This window comes from Quercus suber, unplaced genomic scaffold (assembly GCF_002906115.3).
Source record: "Quercus suber isolate HL8 unplaced genomic scaffold, Cork oak 2.0 scaffold_2, whole genome shotgun sequence".
NCBI classification, from domain to species: domain Eukaryota; kingdom Viridiplantae; phylum Streptophyta; class Magnoliopsida; order Fagales; family Fagaceae; genus Quercus; species Quercus suber.
The window spans coordinates 101,462-125,991 of record NW_027069469.1 but is presented as its reverse complement, the minus strand read 5'-3'; the positions used below and the strand labels follow the sequence as shown (position 1 = coordinate 125,991).

The window sequence follows — 24,530 nt, the reverse complement described above, 5'->3', positions numbered from 1 at the left end:
TCTCAGTACTCAGATATAATGGTGTTTGTTAGTTTTACCACAGGTTTGGGTCCGAGGACCATGCAATACCTTGGTTCTGTCTACCACTTCTATTTTTCTGTAAGTATCTAGTTTCCCCATAGGTTTGGGTCCGAGGACCATGCAAGACCTTGGTTCATCTAGTACTTAGATATAATGGTGTGTGTAGTTTTACCATAGGTTTGGGTCCGAGGACCATGCAATACCTTGTTCTGTCTACCACTTCTATTTTTCTGTAAGCGGAGGTTTGTCCTCAGACCGCTTTACTGGAGATGATTCCTCTTTGGGTCAGATTATGATCTTTACAAGTGGCATTGATCTCGCCTCTAGCTCGAGCCCCATCTTTTTCATTATGAAGCGCCCTTTGTCTGTTCGTGTTCCGCGCTGGACGCCTCGGTGCGCGAAACGCGCTTTCATTAATGTCCTCGTGAAATTAACACGAGTCCAACGGTCTACGGCCTCCTTGGAAATTGATGGCTTCATTATTATCCCAACTGATAATTCTCTTTTCGAACTCTGCTGGAATTAATTCTTACCAACCCCAACCCCTATATAAAGTAGGGAGATGGTTTCTCCACAATCCATGGACTTCTCAACACAAACAGAACAAAACACGTTCTCCCCACTCACCAAGTGCTTTTAACAATCCCGCCGGAATTGTTACCGGGATTGACCAAAAACCGGTATGGCCGCAGCCCCCACTGGGCTTTCGATGCGACAGAGTCTAGGCGTAACCCTGATGGCGCCCTTCAAGTGTCCCAGAGGGGTGTTGTTAGAGAACCTAACGTCTTTCCTCGGAGCACACCCCCGACGAGGAAGATGTGCGAATTCACCTCAATGGGCGGGTGGACTTCGTTGTTGGTGCTCAGTCGTCTCCAACGGCAACACTCATGAGGATCGGAGAGAACGAGGGAACATCATGGGGAAGGTATCCCGGAGCCCCTGCATCTGCTTCTCTCTTTGTTCCAGCTCCGCCTGGCAGAGAAGGGAGTTGTTGGTGGCCTGGAAACATGATTGCCCTTCCCCTTCTCCGCCTCTTGTCAAGCTCTCCCATCTCTTTATACCAATAAAGGGACGGCTTGACACTTCCCACCGGCTAGTTTCCTCTTAGGGCGGCTCCACCTGGGCCTCTGATTGTAGAAATAGCTAGTAGTATTAGCTTGTAAATTTGTATGTAGAACACCCCTGCCTGAGCCTCTGATTGTAACTTGTACTTTTTCTATTCATGAAATAATAATATCAAGATCTTTCTTTGTTGTTTTTTTTTTTTTTTGTCTACTGTCAAATCTTCTATATATATTTTTTTTTCTTCTTTTTTTTTTTTCAACTCTACTGTGAAACGAAGACTTAGAACACTCGCCTGGTGTGTCGGCCAGCACCCTAATCCTCCCCACAGACGGCGCCAATTGTAGGGACTCATTTGGATTGACCCTGAGTACGAATGAGTTTTCAGCCCAATCAAGCCCAATAATAAATTTTTAGAGAGTGGGTTAAAGGTTTAGGCGCTGGCCGTCGATCACCATGCATGAACTTTCTTTATGAAAAATACTAAGAGTTTCTTTACAACTGGGGGGAATGCTCCTCGGCCTGTGGCCGAGGAAACCTTTTTGTTCTCTCTCTTTCTTTTCTTTTCCCTCCCCCACTTTCTTACTTTACTTGCTTTTCTTATATAGTTTCCATCTGCCTATCTCCTTATTCCATCTGTTGATCATCCATTTGCCTTTCTTCTGGCCGTCGTCCCATCAGAGGCCTTATCAGTACTCAAGTGGTTCACTCTGATCAACGTTGCCCTGCCAAGGGGTTATATCCCCATTAATGCGGCCAGAGGGTTAGGTGAATGCATTAAGTGCGAATGTGACAGCTTGCTCTGAGCTTGTCCCCTCCCGAAAGTTATCCTTAGAATGCCGAGGACGAACAGGTCCTCGGCGTGGGTCACAACAGAGGTTTTGCCTGACTTAGCCTTGGCTGGTCAGTCCTCCTCGACGTTGTCCTTGGGCCTACTATCCGATGGGCTGAGGCTATCAGGCCCACGGGCCCCACACTTACAAAATAATAAAAAAAAAAGCTTTTAATTTTATAAAAATAAAAAGATAATGATTTGAAGTTAAATTTAAATCAACCATTATATAGATCTATAAAACAACCATTAAATTAAAATCAACAATTATATACATCTATAAAACAACCCTTAGATTACAATCAACAATTATATAGATCTATAAAACAATAATTAAATTTCAATCAAACATTATATGAATAAAAAATTATTTACATCTACTGAATCTAAAAAAAAAAAAAAAAAATTATATACATCTGCTATTAAAAAAAAAAAAAATATATATATATATAGATCTATTTCTATCTTTTATCTCAAATGAAAACAAATATATAGATCTATAAAACATTTATTAGATTACAATCAACCAGATCTATAAAACAATAATTAGATCAACCCATATTATAGATATGCAATAGACATGGATAGATCAAAGAAAAGAAAAAAAAAAAAGGCAAAAAATATAGCTAATGATTTAGATCAGTTGTAATTATAAAAAAAAAAAATATATATATATATAATATTGCATACAAAAACAAAAAATCTAGAATTAGATGTTAATTTCAAACAAAAAAAAGAAAAAAGAAAAAAAAAATCCAAAGAAGGCCCTGCAGAACTAAAAGAAAAAGAAGAAATAGATCTAAAAGAAGGAATTGCCGAGTTAAAGTACAGCACCCAGCCCATGGCATCATCGATAATATGATGTCAAATTGAGATTAGTAGTTGGTGCACTACTCAATCTAAGTAGTGCGCCGACTACTAATCTCAATCTCAACCATTCCCCCTTCTCACATATGTAAAAGTACAACTAAACTCAAACAAACCTTAAAAACTGAAACTGCAATGGGTACGGCCGCCCACTATATAGAAAGGAAAAATGTTCACACGTGTGAATGAGTCTCTCACACGTCTGTTCTTCTTTTTCTTTTTTTTTCTTTGGTCTCTCGCACGTGTTAGGTGCCTGTTTCACCGTCTGAGTCTCTGACGCGTGACTTTTACAATTAATAATTTAATACGTTCTAATGTTATAGTTTTAAAATATCAATCAAATAAAAAATAATCGAATACTACAACGTTTCCTGTCTTAACTATTAAAGTGGTCAAGTGATTGAATGAGAGAATAGAGAAAAGCAGATGTAAGTATTAATGTGATTTAGCCAAATGCCCTATGTCCACAGAGGGAAAAAAAAGTAAAAAAAGAAGAAGAAGAACAAACTCTTAGCTACTACATATTTTCTATTCATAATTATGTGTTTTTTTTTTTTTTGATAATCTGCAATGATTTATTGAAAAAACGAGGCGCAAAGAGGATAATCTGCCTTACAAACAGCCAACAAGGCAGGGGGCAGATTATCATGCAAAAACACGAAAGCCAACTTGGAAAGCAAAGAAAATTTAGCTACTTGGTGTGCAACACCATTACAGTTCCTACTAATCCAAACAAAAGAACAAGAAAAAAAACAATCAGTCAAAGCAATAGTATTCAGGAGCTGGGTCCGAATGCACCATGGATAAGACTGACTCAGAGAGTTTATGGCATCAAAACAAATCTTAGCATCCCTTCAAATATAACCTTGCTCCATCTTTCCACTTTAGCCAGTTGGACCGCCCATTGCAATGCTTCAGTCTCAGCTTGGAGAGGAGTTGTCTTCTTAATCAGCCTTGCCCAAACTTTTAGTGGTACTCCACGGTAATCACGAGCCACCACGGCAATTGCAGCTTGCGTGTTAGATGTGGCAGCATCTATGTTGATCTTTATGCAACCCCATGATGGAGGGGACCATGCATGGACCGGTGTAGGAAAAACGTGATCTGTGCAGGGGGATATAATTGCGGCAAATTCAGAGCATCTGGTCAGGACCATCCCAACAGAGGATGAAACATCCCACCTGCAGTTATGATGAAGCGCCCGGTTCCTAGCCAACCAAATTTCTTCGATTGTGAACACCATCCGTAGAAGTACCTGCCCTTTTTCAATATCTTCGCAAAGGAAGTTTGGGGGCTTCATACAGAACTTGATGATATCCTCAGGATGGGAAATAGCTAGATCCTCTGTTTTAAGTCCCCAACACACCGCGAACCAAAATGATCTGGAAGCAGGGCAGTTGAAGAAAAGGTGGCTTGATGATTCAATGCTATCCTTGCAGAAAAGGCAGCAGACATCACTTACTTGGAGGCGGTTGAGTAAGTTTTCTTTTGTGGGAAGAACGTTAACCCCAATCCTCCAAAGTAGCATTTTCAACCTCTCCGGCAGATTCAAATTCCAAATTTTATTCCAAGCAATTCCACAAGGGGTTAGGGAAGGTAGGATAGAGCGGCTAGTATGGTACGCTGATTTGACAGAGAAATTACCTTTTGGGTCCGGTGTCCATATGAGTTTGTCAGGGGCAGGTCTAGAAGGAATAGGAATGGCTAGGATAGCTTGAGCCGAAGGGGGGTTGAACAATTCTTTGACAAGATTTTGCTTCCAGCAATGCAAGTCTGAGTCAATCAGGTGGCTTACTAGAAGAGGAAGTTGGGTAAACTCCTCTGCTTTGGGGGTTGGGATGAAACCTTCAATCCATGGAACCCATGGTTCTGTCCAGATGTCAATGGAGGACCCATTGCCTATAGAAAAACACGCACCTTTAGCAATAATTCTCTTTGACTGCTCAATCGCCCTCCAAATGGGTGAACCTCGCTTAGGTGGCTCAGAGTGCAACCATTCCTTTGACACTTTATATTTAGCTCTCAAAATGTTCATGCACAGGCTGTCTCGTTTGGATACGATCATCCATGCAAGCTTGGCAAGAAGTGCATTGTTAGTATCCTTCGCTTTTTTAAAACCAAGTCCGCCTCGACTCTTTGGATGGCAGAGTTTGTCCCAAGACCTCCAAGCTAGGAAATGGCCCTCTGATTTCTTAGGGTTCCACCAGAATCTCCTAGAAAGAGAGTCCAGGTTTTCGCACACTTTTTTAGGGATGCTGAAGGTAGACATGCTGTAATTCGGAATGGATTGGGCAACCGAGCAAATTAGAGTCCTCCTTCCAACCCAAGAGAGGCATTTTGTCCTCCAACCCGTGAGCTTAGCTTCAAGCTTGGACTGGAGGTAAGAAAAATCCTTGGCAGGTGCTCTGGACAGAAGAAGCGGCGCACCCAAGTATGTTGTATCTTTTTTAAGGGACCTCATATGGAGAATACTCTTCAAAGGCCTGCGCGTGTTGCTTTGAGTATGCTTAGAGAAAAGAATGCCCGACTTTTCCCTATTGACTTGTTGGCCGGACCACAGGCAATACTTATTTAGGATATGGTTGATTGATGATGCATCCTTTTTAGAGGCTTTGGAAAACAGAATGATGTCATCTGCATACATTACATGAGTGATTATGGGTCCACTTTTACTGGTTCTGATTCCACATATGTTTTTCTGCCTCAGCTCCTTGTCCAGCATCCTAGAAAGCACTTCTTGCCCCAAAATGAAAAGGTAAGGGGAGAGAGGGTCCCCTTGCCTAAGTCCTCTGCTTGGTTTGAAGCACTCGGATTTACCTCCATTTACAAGGATTTCAAAGGAAACCGAGGACACGCAGTTGAGAATCCAATTTGAGAAGACTTCATTGAAACCGAGGTGGAGAAGAACAGCATGAATGTAGTCCCAACTGACCCTATCATACGCTTTTTGAAGATCAAGCTTAATAGCCATCAGACCCGGCTTAGTTTTTCGGGACTTGAAACTATGCAGCATTTCTTGAACAATGACTTGATTCTCGGCAATCCATCTATTGGGGATGAAGGCAGACTGCGCTGGAGATATAATTTTGTCGAGCATAGGTCTGAGCTTTGCCACCAAGATTTTGGATATAATTTTGTACACCACATTACAGAGGCTTATAGGCCTGAAATGATTCACAGTAGTGGGGTTAGAAATTTTGGGAATAAGGACAATGAGAGAGCTATTTACCTCCCTAGGCATGGTTCCTCTGATGAAGAATGATGTAACAGCATTTATGACAGTGCCGCCAACCGTAGGCCAGAGCTTCTTATAGAATATGGCCGGAAAACCGTCTGGGCCAGGTGCTTTAAGGTCATTCATACCGAATAGAGTACCTTTGATCTCATCATGAGAGGGAATTTTGCATAGCTCCGCATTTTCGTCCTCTGTGATGCATGGTAGAACAAGATGCTCGAAATGAGGTGGGAATTCAGCTTCATTCTGCTGGAACAGATCCTTGAAATGATCAAGGAACCTCTTTCTGATAGCATTGCCTTCAGTAATCCATGATCCATTTCCGTCACGTATAGCATCAATACTATTTCTTTTCCTTCTCACAATTGTAGACAGATGAAAGAATTTGGAATTTTTGTCCCCTAACTTCAGCCACAACTCCCTTGATTTTTGGCGCCACAGTGTTTCACTCCGGAGAAGCCATTCTGTTAGCTCCACTTGAAGGCCTGCTTCTACTTCCCCGGATTGATTCGAGGGGGTTGACTTTGTATTTCTTTGATGCGCTTCAGTATGGCATTAATCCTGTCCTGGCACTTTCCGAACACTTCCTTGTTCCACTTTCTAAGTGCGTCTCTGGTAGCAGCCTGCTTCTTACACAACTTAATGAATTCAGTGCCGCTGGGTTCATCTTTCCAAGTGCTGTCTATGATCGAAACACACCTTTCATCCCTTAGCCAGGCAACCTCAAATCTGAATGGTCGGTGAGCAAAGCTGGTTTGAGGGTTCGTGTCAAGAACAATGGGGGTATGATCGGACCCAATGGCGCCAAGATGAGCTAAAGTAGCTTTCGGGTATGCGAGCCTCCAGGATATGTTTGCAATTCCTCGGTCCAGCCTTCTTTTAATTGCAGCATTACCCCATTTACCTTTTGCCCAAGTGTATTTACCCCCAGAAAATCCTAAATCAATCGCACCAACCTCGAACATCAAATCCTTGAGATAATTTGTGGAGGAGCTGCCTTTTTTGCCTCCTAAAGCTTCATCCTCATTAAGGACAAAGTTGAAATCCCCAAAACACATCCATGGTCCATGATGAGCTTCAAGTAATGCCATAAGATTTTCCCAAGCCTTCTTCTTTTTTGATGGATACGGTGGACCATAGAAGCCAACCATGAGCCATTCACAAGTAGTATCTTTTATTTTAACAGCAATAAGATTTTTGTTGTATTCCACCTCCTTTACAGACAAACCATCTTTCCACAAAATACAGAGCCCTCCTGCTCTGCCTTTTGCTTCAACAACAAACAAATGATCAAACATAATTGCACTTTTAACAAACTCCATTCTACTAATACTGGCTTTAGTTTCAGACAGAAAAATTAAATCGGGCCTAGCCCCTTTTATTTGAGCCTTCAAGGCTCGAACTGTCGAGGCGCTGCAGATGCCTCGACAGTTCCAACCGAATATCTTCATGGAGACGGTGGGGGCATGATAAGGCCCGCCTCCTCGGCCGTGTGTGAGTTTGCATTGGTCTGTGAATAGACTTCAGAGAGATTGTGATAGGATGACTTACGGATATGTGCTTCATCTTCATTTTTCTTCCTCTCTTTAATTATGAAATACTCCAGGCTCGACTGTGGAATGAGAGCTACAGTCTCAGGATCAAAGAAAACTGGCTCTGGTCCCCTTTCAGTAATTTTCAGCCGTTTGGCGAAGAGCTCAAGTTCTTTTTCCGTTACCTTCCTCTTCAACGGGTTTGGTGGTGGTCTTGCATCATTCGGTGACAGCGGCTGTGGTGGATGGAGATCTAGATTTGGTGGTTGGTGCTCTTGATTTGGTGCAGAGGAGGAAGAACATGGAGAGTGGTCAACTTGCTCACTTAAACTGTGGAATGTGGTGGATTGTGGAGTTAGGGATTCCGAATGCTCACTTAATGGCTGTTGGTGGGTTGGGCTATGATTAGTCTCTGGGCTGATATTTTGGTCTGAAGGGAGGTCAACAAGCTCCTCTATGGACCTTAGGCCCACTTGCACCGGGGTTAACCGGAACATTCTACGGAAACCACATTTTGGGGTCTTGGTGTTAAGGCCCATATTGGCCTTTGCCTTAGTGCGAATAACCTTGTGTGGGGTCGTTGTCTCCAGTGGCAATTCCAGCTCAGCTTGAATGGATGTTACAGGAATAGTACTGCTCGTACCTACTGACGTCATGGCGGTGAGAATATTGTGAGCTTGCCACGTGTTTTGAGCAGGTAGTGGGATGGTACAGTGGTCCCGGGGTGAGTGGCACGACGTTGGTGGTGTCCTTTCAAGTGTACCATCTTGCACGGAGCATCTAACCAACTCCGGTGATGCCCTTTCATGCGTACCACCCTTCACAGCATTACAAACACATTCCGGTGGCTGTTTTGATAACTTTGTGGCCATGTTGGAGGTGCCGTCAGCCTGCTCAAAAATCCCAGGTGGAAGGTTTTCATACCCGGACGGAGCCACGGTCCGGCTGCTTTGAACCTTACACCTTTTGGATTGCATATCTGGTATAAGTAACCTGTGCATGACTTTTCCTCATGCCCCACCACTCCACATTTGTAACACACATCTGCGAGCTTTTCGTATTTTAGCCCAATCCAACAGTCAGTGTTATTTGGACGGGGAAGAAAGAGACCTGGGAATAAAGGTTTACCCATCGGTATGTCGACTCGGATTCTGACAAATTTTTTCCAAGCGCCGCCCGGATCACCAACCAAATCTAATTCCACAACTTTTCCAATCTTCGACCCTATCTTCCTCAAGTTATCCTCAGTATTCCACAGCGCAGGTAGTCCATGAACTTGGACCCAAAATGTTGAAGAGGAAAACTCTACTTCTTGCCAAGTAACTTCTGGGTTCCAAGTTTTGAGGATAAGGTGGCCACCCTTACACGACCACGGCCGTCTATGATATGCTCTATGAGCATCAACTTCATGGTTGAAAGAGAACATAAAGATGTCCCTATCCATACGTTTCACCTCCAGTGGGTATACTGGATTCCAAGCTTTCATGACTACATCTCTAACATAGTTAAGGCTTATGTCTTTGTTGGTGATAAGTTTTGCAAGGAGTATGAGGTTTGGAGAGAAAGCAGGGCCTTGGATTGGAGGGAGCTCTATTCTGGCTTCTTCGCATGAAACTTTTTCAGTGCGAGAAATGAGGTCCGAGACCTCCATGCTGGGTTAGTGGCGTGAGAATGGGGCTTTTCGGTGATTGAGATAAGAGCCAGTGTAAAGGGGTGGGAAGAGAGACGGGAAAGGGGTGACCGGAAGTGGTGGCTGGGTAGCAGGTTAGGGGAAAAAACAGAGGGGGAGGGAATACTAGTGGGTACGGAGAGAAAAGTCGAGACTTTTAAGATTAGATGTTTCTACAACATCCTCATGTGGGGCTTCTCGTGGTGATTGAGGTAACAAGGCCTGTGTAATGGAGTGGGAAGAGAGACGGGAAAGGGGTGGCCGGAAGTGGTGGCCGGGTAGCAGGTTAGGGGAAAAACAGAGGGGGAAGGGGTACTAGTGGGAGTACGGAGAGAAATTGTTTACCATTTTTCAACTTGTTAATATGGACTTTTTGATGTTATTCATAATTATGTGTTACAATGAATCCTAAATATGTTATATATAAGAGCCAACTCTAGGGTAACACTATACTAGCATGTGCCTACAATATACTTGGCCTCTTGGGGTACAACATGTTTAACACAACCAACAATATATTTAACACTCCACTTAAACTCAAGGTAGTTGTTTAAAAATGCTTTGAGTATAGAATATAAATTTGTGGGACAAAATTGGGAAATGCCCTGTTTGAGCAAAAAAAGCAGCATTATGCTCTCTTTTTCAAACTAAATAGGGAAATGTCCTTCTTTTGAAAATCGAGTTTCTCAAAATCGATTTAGGCCCTATAGCGGCGTTTTTTAGGAGCCTATAGTGACGTTTTTATGACCTATAGTGACGTTTTTTAACTCGATTTATATGAAATCGAGTTATAGGTAAAAAAAATTTAAAAAATTGCCTATAACTCGATTTTATGGAAGTCGAGTTACAAAACATCACTATAGGTCCTGAAAATGTCACTATAGGTCCTTAAAAACGCCGCAATAGGGTTCCAAATTTTTTTTTTTAATAACTCGATTTTGAGAAAATCGAGTTACAAAAAAGGGGCATTTCCCTATTTAATTTGGAAAATATGGCATAATGCTGCTTTTTTTGCTCAAATGGGGCATTTCCCAATTTTGTCCTAAATTTGTGAAGATGCCTTGATAATGATCATGAATGACTAGGTCATTCACAATGCGGAATGAATCGTGCAAAATGTTTATGATAGCAACAAACAACAAGGATAGATGAATGCCTGTGAAGACTGCTACAATGACTTGAGAATAGTTGCACCAATGATCAAAGAATGCTACTATGGCCAAAGAGTGGCTATACTAATGGCTTAAGGAATATCGATATAGGATGACATTGTGACGAAGCACGTGAGTGAGTTTGGTAGATTTTGAGTAGATTTAACCCCAAAAAAAAGAATGATTTGCCATTTTGTGTAACTTAAGAGGCTCAAATAGAAAAAACATACCCCTACTTAATTAAACCAGAGCATAATGGAAAAATAGAGTGATAAAGTGCCATTATGCCTACGTTTGGATAGCACGGTTAGTTACTCAAAGTTGTGTTGCGTTTTCTACTTTTTTTTTTTTTTTCTTCAGCCGGATTTGTTGACTTTTGTGAGAAAAAAACACTGTGCATGTACTGTGCGTGTATTGTTCACGTACTGTTCATGCACTGTTCACACATTAAAAATATTAAAAATGGGTCCCACGGTACTATTCATATATTTAAAAAATTATTTTGCTACAGTATTTTCAGCAACAATTAGTTTTTAGCAACTTTCAACAACAATAAGTGCTATCTAAACAGACCCTATATAAGAGCAAAACAATGGTAGGAAATGGCAATCAATGTAGACAGTTGCTGTCATTGTCAAATAATGGCAGCTAATGACAGTGGCAAACATTAGGGGGCTACATGGAAAATGATGATGTGTTAGGGACATGGAGTTACAACTGACATGACACTCTCTAGAATTGAAATGTAACATAAGACTAGGCCTTTTTTTTTCTTTTCTTTTTTTGGAGGTGACATAAGACTAGGCTTTACATGGAAGATATTATCATCATTAACATATGTCTTTCTCCCAATTTAATTGCAATACTTTTGTAGCACCAAGAGACATTTTTTTTTTCTTATCCCCCAAAAAAAAGAAAAAAAGAAAAAAAAAAGAAACTACATTTTTCCAAATATCTGAGCCAAATATTCGAACAGGTTAAACATCTAAAGACCATGAAATTGCTTAGTGCACTTAAGCATAGAAAGATTTGTAAGAAAAATAAAACTTAAATTTCATAGATGTTATAGTTTATTGTAGTTGTAAGGATATTTAAGGTAAATAAAAACGTTACGGAACCCAATTTCAACAGCAGATATATTTGAAAAGCAGGAATGCAATATACGTAAGAAGAGTAGTAGCAGCTTCCCAAGAATGAGCAATAGAATAAATAGATGGAGCAGCAGTAACATGACTAATGACAAGGTTACAAAACTAGTAGTGTGTTTGGAATCTTTGGATGAGCTCAGTTTATTGGCTTAAGCTGTACTTAGAAATGCTAAGGCTCATGAAAATATGCTAGCAGTTTAAGCCAGAACATACCCCAGTAAAATAGTTCATTATATAAACTAAACAAATAATATAAACCAAATTCACAGCATCAAATATCAATATCAAACTCATTATAAAAATCCCACAATTAAAAATTCCATAAACATATGGGTTAAACTTGTTTCACACATCTTATTACACACTCGAAAAAACAACTGAACTAAACTAACAATCGGGAGGAGGAGGAGGGGTTTCAAACTTCAATGGGAGTGGATGAACTGGTGTTGGCCATGATGGTTGCCCAAGTACGAATGCAGACGACTTATGCCTAGACGACAAAATGCTGCCAACTAAGGTACAGACCGGCCTCGTCCTCAAGTTGCACGATAGGATGTCATTGCCGAAGTTTAAGAAGACAATATCACCATCATTTTGGTGGAAGGCTATGAACTCCACAGGCTCCCTGCGCACCACCATCTTAACGACAGTAGAACATTCTGAAAACATGTCCTTGAAGTAAACTTTGTGCTTCAAGGACCATGTGCCTGCATCAGCGTAATCCTCAAGTTCCCAAACAGAAAAATTGCACGCATCGCTGGCACAACAACTAAAATAACGATATCCCAATTCGCGGTCAGGAATGCGCAGGTTTAGAGAACGCTGGAATAGCCGGAGACGCCCCTGGAACACTCCAAAGGAGATGACATAACCTTGAGGCGAGACGGGTAGACGTATATAACGGAGGTGGCCTCCATGTGGATCGAACACAAGGAAGCCTTCCATTGTTCCATCTTCACTATGTACTTTCACCCAATGCAGCATTCCATTGCAGGCAATAACACGATGTAGCTTAGACACAAGTGAGAAGGGATTCAATCCCTGCGGCGACAAAACAAACGAGTTGCTCCATTCACCAGTCTCGGAAGAAAATGTCTCCACTCGTAAGAGAGTAATATTATTGGCTTCTCTAGTGGGGCAATGAATGCGTACCACCTTACAACTATAGGTAAAGGGTTCGCAGATAAAGCCGACCGGCCATATCGACATCGTGGGTGGAAGCCGAGGAAGCTTGAGCCATTGTTCGGTAAGTGGATTGCAGATGAAGTAGTCGCAGTTCGTCGAAACTTCGCTGCTTACCAGTAATAAGTCGTTGAACGATGCCTCAATGCGAAGATCATTGTATGGTTGTCTATAGGGAAGAAAGTTGAGAAAATCGACTAGTCTGCCATAACCGCCACTGCGTCCAAAGTCCTCGAAGGACTCAGAACTAGAATTATCGGATGGAAGAACCACGAGATCATCGTCGTTCTGTATCACAAGAGTAAAGGGTTCTATGTATTGGTATTGGTGCCTGTGGTTAATGTAGTGGGGAATAAAATTAGGATGAGAAATAAGAGAACACCAGCGCTTTGAGACGGAATTGCATCCTACAGCCGATCGGCAAGGGAGTCGATAAAAGATCTCCAACAACACATCATCAGGAAGTTGTTCTATTCTTGATCTTGATGTTTTGCGAGATGGAGAAGAAACAGCATTCACTGCCGTGGGCAAAAGTCTGTTGCAGCCAGAAGAAGAGAATTCGAGTTATGAAAAAAAAAAAAAAACCTAACGCTGGATCAATATATATACTCTTGGAGGGATCAGTAAGGCTTGGGTCGACTGGACCTAAGGTCCTAAACCCTAAGTTGCACGGACATGGATACGACACGGCCACAGATACGGGAATACGGCAATTTTTGAAAAAAAAAAAAAAAAAAAGATACGATACGGCGTAGACACGGCAATTAATTTGTTTGGTAGTGTTTTTTTTTTTTTTTTTTTTTTTGCGAAAACCACATTTTTGTCCTTACATTTTTACGCGATTCTCACTTTAGTCCCTATCTTTTATTTTTACCACTTTTAATCCTTATTTAAAAAAAACGCCTTTCATTTTAGTCTTTTCCGTTAGTGTCCTAACAGCAAAGTCCTACATAGTAGACGGAACTATTAAAATAATAATAAAAAAAATTTATTTTGGTATTAAAAATGAGACGTCAGCATCTAAATTAAAAAAAAAATTATCAATTTTAACTAAATAAAAAAATTAAAAACCAAAAATCACATGAGTTGAGATATAAATGTGTCTTGAACAAGAACAACAAGAATACAAATCCAGATCTAAGAACACAAACCCAAAAATTAAAATCCAAAAATTAAAAAAGCGAAAAGCCACTTTTAGTCCATACATTTTCAGGCGATTCCCATTTTAGTCCATACATTTTATTTTTACTGCTTTTAGTCCTTATCCTGAAAAACGCTTCCCGTTTTAGTCCTTGCCGTTACATTAGAGACGAAGAAAGCTGATGTGACAAATGGCAAGAATAAATAATACTTATTTAATATCCACCTAGCTTAAATTAATAATAAAAAATGCCACGTCAGCATCTAAATTAAAAAAAATTAATTTATTAATTTTAACTAAATAAAAAAATTAAAAACTAAAAATAGAATGAATTGAGATCTAAGTATATCTTGAACAAGAACAACAAGAACATAAATCCAAATTCAAGAACACAAACCTAGAAATTCAAAAAAAAAAAAAAAAAAAACCCAGTAAATCAAAACCCAGCCAAATCAAGAACAAAATATCGAAATCATCCAACATCAACAACAAAACAACATAGCATCAATCATCAACAAACCCTATAGAAGACCAAATCATCAACCAAAAATCCATAAATTACATCATCAAACCACGGATCCTCAACAAACCCAAATTTTTTCTTTTTTTGCCTTCTGTAGAGTGAAGAAGCTAGAATCGCAAAAGAAGTTGAAGCCCATGAGATTCGGATTAGGAAAGAGCTTGAGAAACAAGATATATTAAGATCTGGATCCGGATCTGGATCTAGATCTAGATCCGATGTGGCGATCGACGAGAGGAAGAGGAAGAGGATGTCGTCGAATCGCGAATCGGTGAGGCGATCTCGAATGAGGAAGCAGAAGCAGCTGAAGGATCTGACGGACGAGGTGACTCGATTGCAGCTCTCGAATTGCGATCTGGTGCAGAAGATCAAAACCAAGGAGCAAAACTATGGGGCGATCGAATCCACCAACAACGTTCTCAAAGCTCAGCATGTGGAACTCACAGATCGCTTGCAATCCTTGAACTCGGTGCTTCAAATGATCGAAGAAATGAGTGGATTCTCCGTGGATATTCTGGAGATTCCTGATTCTATGATGAACCCATAGCAGCTCAACCGTCCGATCTAGCCGATCATGGCTGATATGTTCTTGCCTTGATCAATAATCCTATCCATCGGTCTCTGATCTTTCATTGATAGTAGAAGTCAGTTTTGTGGTGATGAGTCATTGTAATGGTGTTTAATAATTTGGGGTTGTGCTATGTAGAAAAGACTTGATTGAGTTTTTTAATTTGGGGTTGTGGTGATGAGTCATTGATTTACTGGGTTTTTTTTTTTTTTTTTGAATTTTTGGGTTTGTGTTCTTGAATATGGATTTGTGTTCTTGTTGTTTTTGTTTAAGACACACTTAAATCTCAATTCATACGATTTTTAGTTTTCAATTCTGTTTTTAATTTTTTTATTTAATTAAAATTAATAAATTAATTTTTTTTTTAATTTAGATGCTTACATGGCATTTTTTATTAATAATTTAAGCCACGTGGATATTAAATAAGTATTATTTATTCCTGCCGTTTGTCACGTCAGCTTTCTCCGTCTCTGATGTAACAGCAAGGACTAAAACGGAAAGCGTTTTTCAGGATAGAGACTAAAAGCGGTAAAAATAAAATGTATGGACTAAAATAAGAATAGCCTGAAAATGGAAGAACTAAAAGTGACTTTTTGCCAATTAAAAATTACCAAACAGCCCTATATAAAAGCCAAAAGGTGAAACAAAATAATCTTATGTTAGGTCACTTTGGTCAATCTGAGCTGATCTACAGCTTCAGCTACAAAATATATGAACATATATATATAATATAATAAATATTTCTTTTTTTAAAGGTAAAAAATATACTAACCACAACTTCCCTGATCTTTGATCGGACTAACAGCACCTTTCACCCTCCAATCAACGGAGTGAGGCAACTTTTCACCGGCGGTTAAGAGCGTAACGCTGGCTTGGGTTCTTTGACTTCATGACCCTTCTCTTAGGGTCAGATCTGGTGCCCAAATACTTGGCACGGTACTCCTCGTTGGTTAAATCAGCAAACTTGTTCAACCTAACTTTGTATGTGCGAGCCTGAGAGTTGTGCTCGTCAATGAACCTCAGGTTCTCCTTGAAGATCTCAAACCTCTTGTCATTCTCTCCAGTCCCGTTGTACACTTTTCCATGCTTTACGAGCCACGACTGAAAGATCTCCATCACCTCAGATCTAAGTGTGTTGTATTTTTTGATTGATTTAGTACTTTGGGGTTTAGGATTTGATGATTTTGCTGGGTTTGAGAAAATTGTGATTTTGAGATTTTTAATTTTAGATTTTAATTTCTAGGTTTATGGTCTTATATTTAGGTTTGTGTTATTGTTGTTCTTGTTTAAGAGACACTTAGATCGTAATTTGTGTAATTTTTAGTTTTTAATTCTTTTTATTTAGTTAAAATTAATAAATTAATTTTTTTAATTTAGATGTTGATGTGACATTTTTTAATAACAAAATAAAATTTATTATTATTATTTTAATAAATCTGTCTATAGGACTTTTCCGTTACGACATTAACGGAAAAGACTAAATGAAATATGTTTTTCTAAATATAGACTAAAAGTGGTAAAAATAAAAGATAGAGATCAAAGTGGAAATTGCGTGAAAATATAGGTATGGAAATGTGGTTTTTTTTTTTTTTTTTTTTTTTTTTTCATTACAAAGTCTTCTCTTCCTTTTATATAGCTTTGCTTGAATTTTGATTTGGGTTAATACTTTTTTTTAATTTTTTTTTAAGGTTAATAAGAGTAATATTAAATTTAGGGGTGTTCACGGAACGGTTTTTGATCATTTTTAGCATCGCAATTTGCGATGCGGTTTAGTTAAAATCATAACTGCACCGCACTTTATTTTTGTAGTCGCATGTGCGGTGCGGTGTAGTGCGGTTTAGAGTTTAACCAAAATTATAATCATACCGCACATCATTTTTGTGATCACATGTGCAGTGCTATATATATATATAAGATGATGTTTAAAATTTGTATATTTTTCAAATTTTGGGCATTTCCTACCCATCCCATAACAAAATTTTCCCTTTTTTTTCTTGGCCAAGTTTTAAATTATTTAGCTAATTTTCCTTTATTTTGGTTGGCTTTTCTAGTCAACACTCGCTAGGGTTATCAAGTTTTTTTTTTTGAAAAACTAGGGTTATTAAACTATTAATAATATATGTAATATTAAAAATAAATAAATATATTAATATATAGAGAGGGTGTGGTTTGTGTGGTTTTCTTATTATAAAACTGCAAACTACACTGCACCATGCGGTGCGATATATTGTTACTTGCGGTATGGTGCAGTTATGCTATTTTATGGGTAGTTTTGATGCGGTTCATGCGGTTTGGTGAACACCCCTAATTAATCGTGATGAAATAAAAACAAAGAAAGAAAATACATGATGTTCATGATGGTGAACATAAAATAATAATAATAATAATAATAATAAAAAATAACAACAACAACAACAACAAACAACATTAAAGAAAAAATAACTCAAGAGACAATTCTAAGAGTAGAAAGAAACTCAATAATAGAAGAACAATTCGAAGAACCCCAACACACCTAAACTAATAAAAAATATAGGGTCTGTTTGGATAGCACTTATTGTTGTGAAAGTTGCTAAAAACTATTGTTGCTGAAAATACTGTACAAAATAATTTTTTAAATATATGAATAGTACCGTGGGACCCATTTTAATATTTTTAATGTGTGAACAGTGCATGAACAGTCGTGAACATACACGCACAGTACATGCACAGTGTTTTTTTCTCACAAAAGTCAACAAATCCGGCTGAAAAAAAAAAAAAAAAAGTAGAAAACGCAACACAACTTTGAGTAACTAACCGTGCTATCCAAACGTAGGCATATAGTTCGCTTTGAGTTTATGTCAAAACACAATCTACATGGCTATGAATTTGAAAATGCCTACCAATTTTTTGGGTGATAAATTATTATAAAGTTCATCTTTTATTCCTTTTGTTTCATCTTAATTTTGGTTAAGATAATGTTGTAAATTTGTGATGAATTTATACTATTATAATAATCTCAGGGGTGTTATGGAAGCTGAAGTAAAAATTGTGGAATCATTAAAAGACTAATAGAAAAATAATATAAAAAAAATTATTTAGTTTATCAATGAAAAGAATATGACATGGATGCTGATGTGGCTTAACAGGAGTATAACAACAATAAATACTACGCTTCAATGGCACAATAATTGTAGAGACTTAATGACTAATAATTAAAAGGAATAGATATAATAAAAGTCTAATACCATACTTATGGGCTGGTTATTATCTAATACCATAATTATATCACTCATACAAATAAAAATAAGTGTAATTTCCCCTGAAATACTCAAAAACGTCATAAATATNAATTAGATGTCTTGTTCATTGATGTTCAAATCATTGAGAGCAGATTTGATGAGTTGAGTTAGTATGATGATCTTTTGCTTTAATGATAACAAAAAGCTGTTGAAATCACAAATGCATTCTCATCTGACCAGCAGATCATCATGTAAAAGCTTTTGTTTCTACTGATAATAGTACTAATGCATTCTCAAACATAACCAAATTTATTTCTCCTAGGCCAAGCATAGAATTTCACATTTCGATGAGTTGCACCAGCTGAATTTGTACTGATATAGGTACTAACTATATTCTTAAAATAATCCCACAAACTAAACTCCTCAATTAACAAATGAAGGTCTACCCAGTTGATATTCCATCACAATTAATGTAATCTAACCAAAACCCACTAAAAAATTAGCCAAAAAACACTCACAGACACAGTCACAGACACAAACACAAATAAACAACCCAGATGAGGTGAGGTACCAAATCTGAAATGGACCTTACTGGGTTGCACAGACACAATTAGCAGAATATCTTTTGTAACCATAGATGATATACTTTTTGTGATATCTGTAATCCAATACAAATCAACGAAAAAAAAAAAAAAAAGATAATAATAAATATCAAAGATTTGAAAAAACAATATCTGTAAATCTGACAGCAATTCACTGATTGAATTTTAAGGAAAGATAAAACAAACAAAAAAAAAAAAAACCGAAGATCTAAATTTCCTTACCAGATCTGACTTTGTTGAGAGAAAGAGAAGAGAAATGAGGTGGGAGCGACGGAGAGCACGAAGTTTTTATTTTTGTGGTGACCCTTTTGAAACGGAGGTGGGTGGCTGAAACTCGGGGTGTAGGAGCAGTCACCTTGTGGAGTTTAAGACACAGTCAGGCAGAATATAAGAGAAATTGGAGAGAGAGAGAGAGAGAGAGAGAGAGAGCGTGACTCTGAAATTTGATTTCAGAAATAAAGTGGAGGAGGGAAACGGGCAAATTGAAATTTTCAAGGGTATAATGGTATTTTGGTTACAAATATGAGTATTGTACCATTTTAACTTGTTACAGTGTCTCCAGCAGGCTTTCTAAAATTTTGTACTATTTGAAGAGTGAACAATATTTTTTTTTTTTTTTTACTTTTTAACTACTTAGTTTTTTAAATACATTTTCTAACTAAATCTCTATCTTATATCTATCCCATTTAATATTATTTACTCATTTTTTTTAAATATTTCTTTGTTTATTTTTTCAATCTTCCTTTATTTATTTATAATGATTAATGACTATATTTTTTCAAATACCCAACAACCATATTTTTAAAATCTCCCAATAGTAATATTTTAAAATTTTTCCTAATGATATTCGTAAGGGCGGCGTTTTGAATCCAAAACCCAAAAGGTAAATGAATTTAGGCTCAAAGAGCCCAATATAATGAATTTATAGAGAGTCCTAAAAACTAGGCTTTAATGGATTGAGCAACACGCGCGGTGAATTAAAAATGGTAAGGAAGCAAAGAAAGACAAACTCTATTAAAGAAACCTTTCCTCGGCTAAATCCGAGGAGAGATGGTCCTTCAATATGCTTCTCTTAGACTTGGATACAGTTTCAATTCTTGTTCTTATCATGTTTTCTCTATAGATTTTTCAATCCCCTTCTCCGTAGAGGACCTCTTACGTTATAGAGTCCTTTTTAGATGATCTTGACCCTCCATTTGTTGAGCCATTACTCAAGTGCTTGTCCCATCAGACACCTTCTCAAACCTTCTGTGAGATGCGATAACCAAGACAGTACTATTCATGGGTCTTTTTAACATAAATCCGGTCAGGAGGTTTGGTGGGTTGCATTAAATGTGGTGGAAGCTACCATCCCTTTAGTCACGTCAAAGCTAACCCTCTTTGTGAAGCTCTTCCTTTACATTGTGGTCCCCTCCTGCAATGTGCTATTGACATGACCATGCCCTGCCTCTCCGGCCTTACCATCTAAGTGTATGGACTTCTCGGAATTGTATTGGTCTTCTTAGCTTTGGGTATGACACGTAGCATGATTTCCTTTTTAAATTTCTGTACCCCATAATAATTTTTTAACAAATCTCTTAAAGCACTTATGATAACGATACAGTAAGTTGTAGGTCATCTAATTTTAACTAGAAATTATTCAAAAAAAAAAATAACTAAAAATACTACATTCATAATATTTTACACAATACTTTCGCAGTAAATCTTATATGATAAGTTGTTGCTGTTTTTAATTTGAACTCACTAGTCACCACTGAAATTATTTTTTACTCATCAATAAAAGCCAATAACAACCTACCACTTAAAATTTATTGTAAAAATATTGTTGTAGAGTTTCTTAATTTTAATTTCTTATTCTTTATTTTATTTTTCCCTTTTTCTTTTTCTTTTTTATCCATACAATTTTTCTTTTCTTTTTTCCCCCTCTTTTTTTTCCTTCACACACGTACTCTTACTCTTTTCTTTTGTCCTTCTTTACTCTTTTTTCCCTACCACTTCTCCAAACTCCAAAACATACCAGAGCTCTCTTTCTTTTTCCTTTTTCTTTTTCTTTCTTTTTTCTTCATTTTTCTTTTTTCTCTTACCACTTCGTCCAAACTAGAGCTATCTCTTTCTTTCTTTCTCTCTCTCACAAACAGAGATCACCAGTGGATAACTTGTCCTCTCCACGACCACTCGTTCTCCTCCCACAACAGCTCAGATGGGTTAGATTTGCTTCTTCTTCTTCTTCTTCTTCTTTTTTTTTTTTTCATTTTTTGTTATGATTTGATTAATTTTAAGATTGTTATTTGAGTTTGTATTTTGATTGTGATTGAGTTTAGAGATGTTTGAGAGAAAAAAAAAATGGAATGGTTGAGTTGTAGCCATTGTAATTGTTGAGTAAAATTGAATATTTTAATGGGCGTGTTGAATTTTATATTCCCATTAATTATTTTTCTAATGAACAATAAGTCATCAAACTAAGAGAGCCATTGTTCATTAGCAAACAATTTTTTGCTAATGAACAGTGAATTAGATAGCAAGTTTTTGTGGGTTTACTCTCAAATTTTGTGTTTAGAGAGCTTGTTGGAGATGTTCTAAGAGCATCTCCAGCCGTTTCTTTAAATTTCTCTAAATTTTTATACTGTTTGGAGAGTGAAGAGTTGTATTTACATTTTACCTACTTACTTTTTCAAATATACATTTCAACAAACTCTCTCCCATTTAAATATTATTTTTTCATTCTTTCTTTAATTTTCATTTATTCTTTTTTTAATATTTCTTTATGCATTCCCAACTATTATATTTTTCTAATTCCCAATAAATATATTTTTAAATCCCCCAATGGTAACATTTTTAAAATTTTCAACAATCGTACTCTCCAATGGGTTTTTAATGATCATATTTTTCATGCTTGCATTATTTTTCATTTATCAAATCTATATTAGTCTTGAAATTTGTCAAATTTATGTAATTTGGTATGAATTTATGCATTAAATTTTTCACAACTTTTTTTTAGATTATTATTATTATTTAATAATTAAATAACTTATAATTAATTAATTAATTATCTCCTTCTATTTTTTCTCAAAAAAAGAAACCTATATAATATTAAATTCCATATCACACGATTCCATACCAAAAAAAAAAAAAAAAAGACCAAGGGATTAACTCAATTTTATTTCAACTTACTCATTTTAAAGACCACACATTTTCACACCCAATTGATTACTCAACTTCAACCGTTCTTTTTATCAAAATAAATAAATAAATAAATTGAGACACGTTATTCTATTTACTTCACAGTTACACATTTACTTCACAGTTACACATTTATCACATCAGAGAGAGAGAGAGAGAGAGAGAGAGAGAGAGAGAGAGAGAGAGAGAAGGCCGGTGGAGATCAAGTGTTGCCGGAAGGACAAAGCCTGCAGAGATTGGCGTTCACCAAGCAACGGCGCCTCGTCCGCCTCCCCACCACTGCTATTCCTCCTCCCCATTGCTAGACTGGGTCAAATCGGCTTGACTTTTTTTTTTTTCCTTATTTTCTTGTTCTGATTCAACTTTGTTGTTATAAAAAGAAATAGATTTTGTTTTGTGTTTTGTGTTTTTGATTATGTGAGACGTTTGAGTCTTTGAGGGAGAAAGAATTGTTTTTTATTAAGTTGTTTGATTTTTTTAAATGAGAAAATTTTATTTGGAGTTGCTACAGTGCTCTCCAAGTCAAGAGAGCTACTGTAGCAACTCCAAAAAAAATTTGGAAAAATTGGGGCTGTTTGATATATACTTTTAAACACATATTTTCAAATAACATTATACGCATTTCTACAAACTTTTTCATCCACGTGTATTTCAAAAAAAAAAAACTGAAAACTATTGTTTAAACACATGTACCAAACATGTCATTTTTGAGAGTTTGTTGGAGTTGTTTTTTGGGTATGCTCTCCAAAAAATGGCTTTAACTAGTCTATTGGAGATTCTTTTAGGGTCTGTTTGGAATTTACTTATTTTGCTGAAGCTGAAAACTTTTTGTTCAAAGTACTATAGATAAAGGTAAAAGTTAGCTAAAATAGTATAATAGGACCTATGAATACTAGCAAAAATAAGCTGAATAATAAAATAAGTTGGCTTTTTAATTGGTAGCCAAACACACACTTAGAGAGTATGTGGATACCGCTTATTTTGCTGAAAACTGAAAACACTATAGCAAAATAATTTTTAAATTGAATAGTGTTGTGAGACTCATTTTTAATGAGATTTGTGGATCTCGTGAACAATGCACAAGACTTACTGGAAAAGACAGAAGCATGCTTCTCCCAAAAAAAAAAGAAAAAAGAAAAACGCAAATGCAAACACAAACGCAAAGAAGCTCTATCCAAACGGGTATTTAATTAGTCTTACCAAAATGTTCTGCTGACGTGGAAAGTGTCTCATAACAGAAAATTATTTGGTGCTACAGAGCATGCTAATATAGTCTTTCTCTTTTTCACATTCATGATAAATTTCATCATTAATTTAATTAGTGCGATTTACAATGAATATAAGATAAAAGAGAATCTAATATAATTAGTCTCCCATAAGGTACTTTCTCATTGAGCTTTGATTTGAAATCGAGTAGGGTTGTAAATGAGCTAAGCTATTTATAAATATTTTGAGCTTCACTCACAAAAAAGTTTGTTTATGTTCGTCTATTTAAAAAACAAGCCTTAGTTTAAGCTTAATTATTAAACGAGCCAAACTTAATAATGTATTCAAGAACAAGCTCATGAACCTAAAAGCCTTAACTATATATAATATTATATGTATATTTGTCTAAATATATATATATATATATATTTATATACATTTGAAATTAGATAGTATAAGTTTGTTAATAGGTTCATATGATATTAAATTATTATTTGTAGTTTATTGATGTTATTAACAATATATTTGCAATAAAAATCCATAGAATTGTGAAGACGTAAAACATTTTAGTCATGAATTTCTAATAATATATATGAAAAAGATAAGTTAATCAAGTAGTTCATGAACAAATTTGAGCTTGCTCGACAAGAAAAAGAGTCAAACTTAAACATAAAATTTTGTTTTGTAATGAGTTCGAGCTTGGCTCATGTTTGAAAAAAAAAAAAAAAAAAAGAACAAGCATGAACTTTTAATATTAGGCTCAGCTCAGTGCATTTATAGTCTTAGAACCAAGTCACATATAGAAATATGGGTTAATGATGTGTCAATTCAATTTTATAATTTTTTAAATTTGAGGGATCAATTAACAATTATGCTTCGTAAGCATAATTTCATAGAAAAATAATGTTTTTCTAATGGGGACTATTAGTGTATTTTAGCCTAATGTAATTGATGATACAAAAGGATACGACGGGACAGGTTTTGGATTTGGCTTTAAAACATAGGAGAGAAAATAAAATGGGAATTTGGAAACAATTTTGAAATTACTACTCAATTCTAAAAATTTATAAACACCATAAATTTCATAGGGTGTAACTTGGTTTAGGCTAGGTTTCACCGACATGCCATTTTTAGCGATGTATCAGGGTCTGACATGCGTCGGACATGGATATCAGTACGACTCGCCGGACTTCGGTGTTCAAGTGGTGTCCTCTTTATTTATTTATTTATTTTTTTTGCTTCTCCGACATGGCTCTAACATGGTGGACATGCCAGTAGTGAAAAAAAAATCACAAATTTTGATAGATGGACAAATTATTAACGTTGATTTTGTGATATACCCTAAAACAAAAAAAATTGAAACTCACAGCTTAACCCTCTCTTTGCCCTCTGCCCG

General features: G+C 36.9%; 2 protein-coding genes across 2 annotated transcripts; one reads left to right on the top strand and one right to left on the bottom strand.

The window, feature by feature from the left end:
- Nucleotides 1-3,605: 3,605 nt before the first annotated feature.
- On the bottom strand, nt 3,606-7,339 carry LOC136063663 (uncharacterized). The gene is made up of 2 exons (XM_065764375.1): nt 6,513-7,339; nt 3,606-6,372 (listed from the first exon to the last, which is right to left on the bottom strand). The coding sequence occupies exons 1-2, from the start codon at nt 7,337-7,339 to the stop codon at nt 3,606-3,608; spliced, it is 3,594 nt and encodes a 1,197-aa protein (XP_065620447.1).
- A 5,857-nt stretch (nt 7,340-13,196) lies between these two features.
- On the top strand, nt 13,197-14,907 carry LOC136063647 (bZIP transcription factor 53-like). The gene is made up of 2 exons (XM_065764328.1): nt 13,197-13,232; nt 14,461-14,907. The coding sequence occupies exons 1-2, from the start codon at nt 13,197-13,199 to the stop codon at nt 14,905-14,907; spliced, it is 483 nt and encodes a 160-aa protein (XP_065620400.1).
- Nucleotides 14,908-24,530: the final 9,623 nt, after the last annotated feature.

Excerpts from the sequence above, each read along its gene's own strand:
- LOC136063663 (XM_065764375.1), bottom strand. The coding sequence starts at position 7,339 with ATGGAGTTTGTTAAAAGTGCAATTATGTTTGATCATTTGTTTGTTGTT. Across the intron at positions 6,373-6,512 it reads CCTCGAATCAATCCGGGGAA|GAAAAGAAATAGTATTGATG; the intron begins GTAGAAGCAGGC and ends AATTGTGAGAAG.
- LOC136063647 (XM_065764328.1), top strand. The coding sequence starts at position 13,197 with ATGGAGAAGAAACAGCATTCACTGCCGTGGGCAAAA. Across the intron at positions 13,233-14,460 it reads ATTCACTGCCGTGGGCAAAA|AGTGAAGAAGCTAGAATCGC; the intron begins GTCTGTTGCAGC and ends TGCCTTCTGTAG.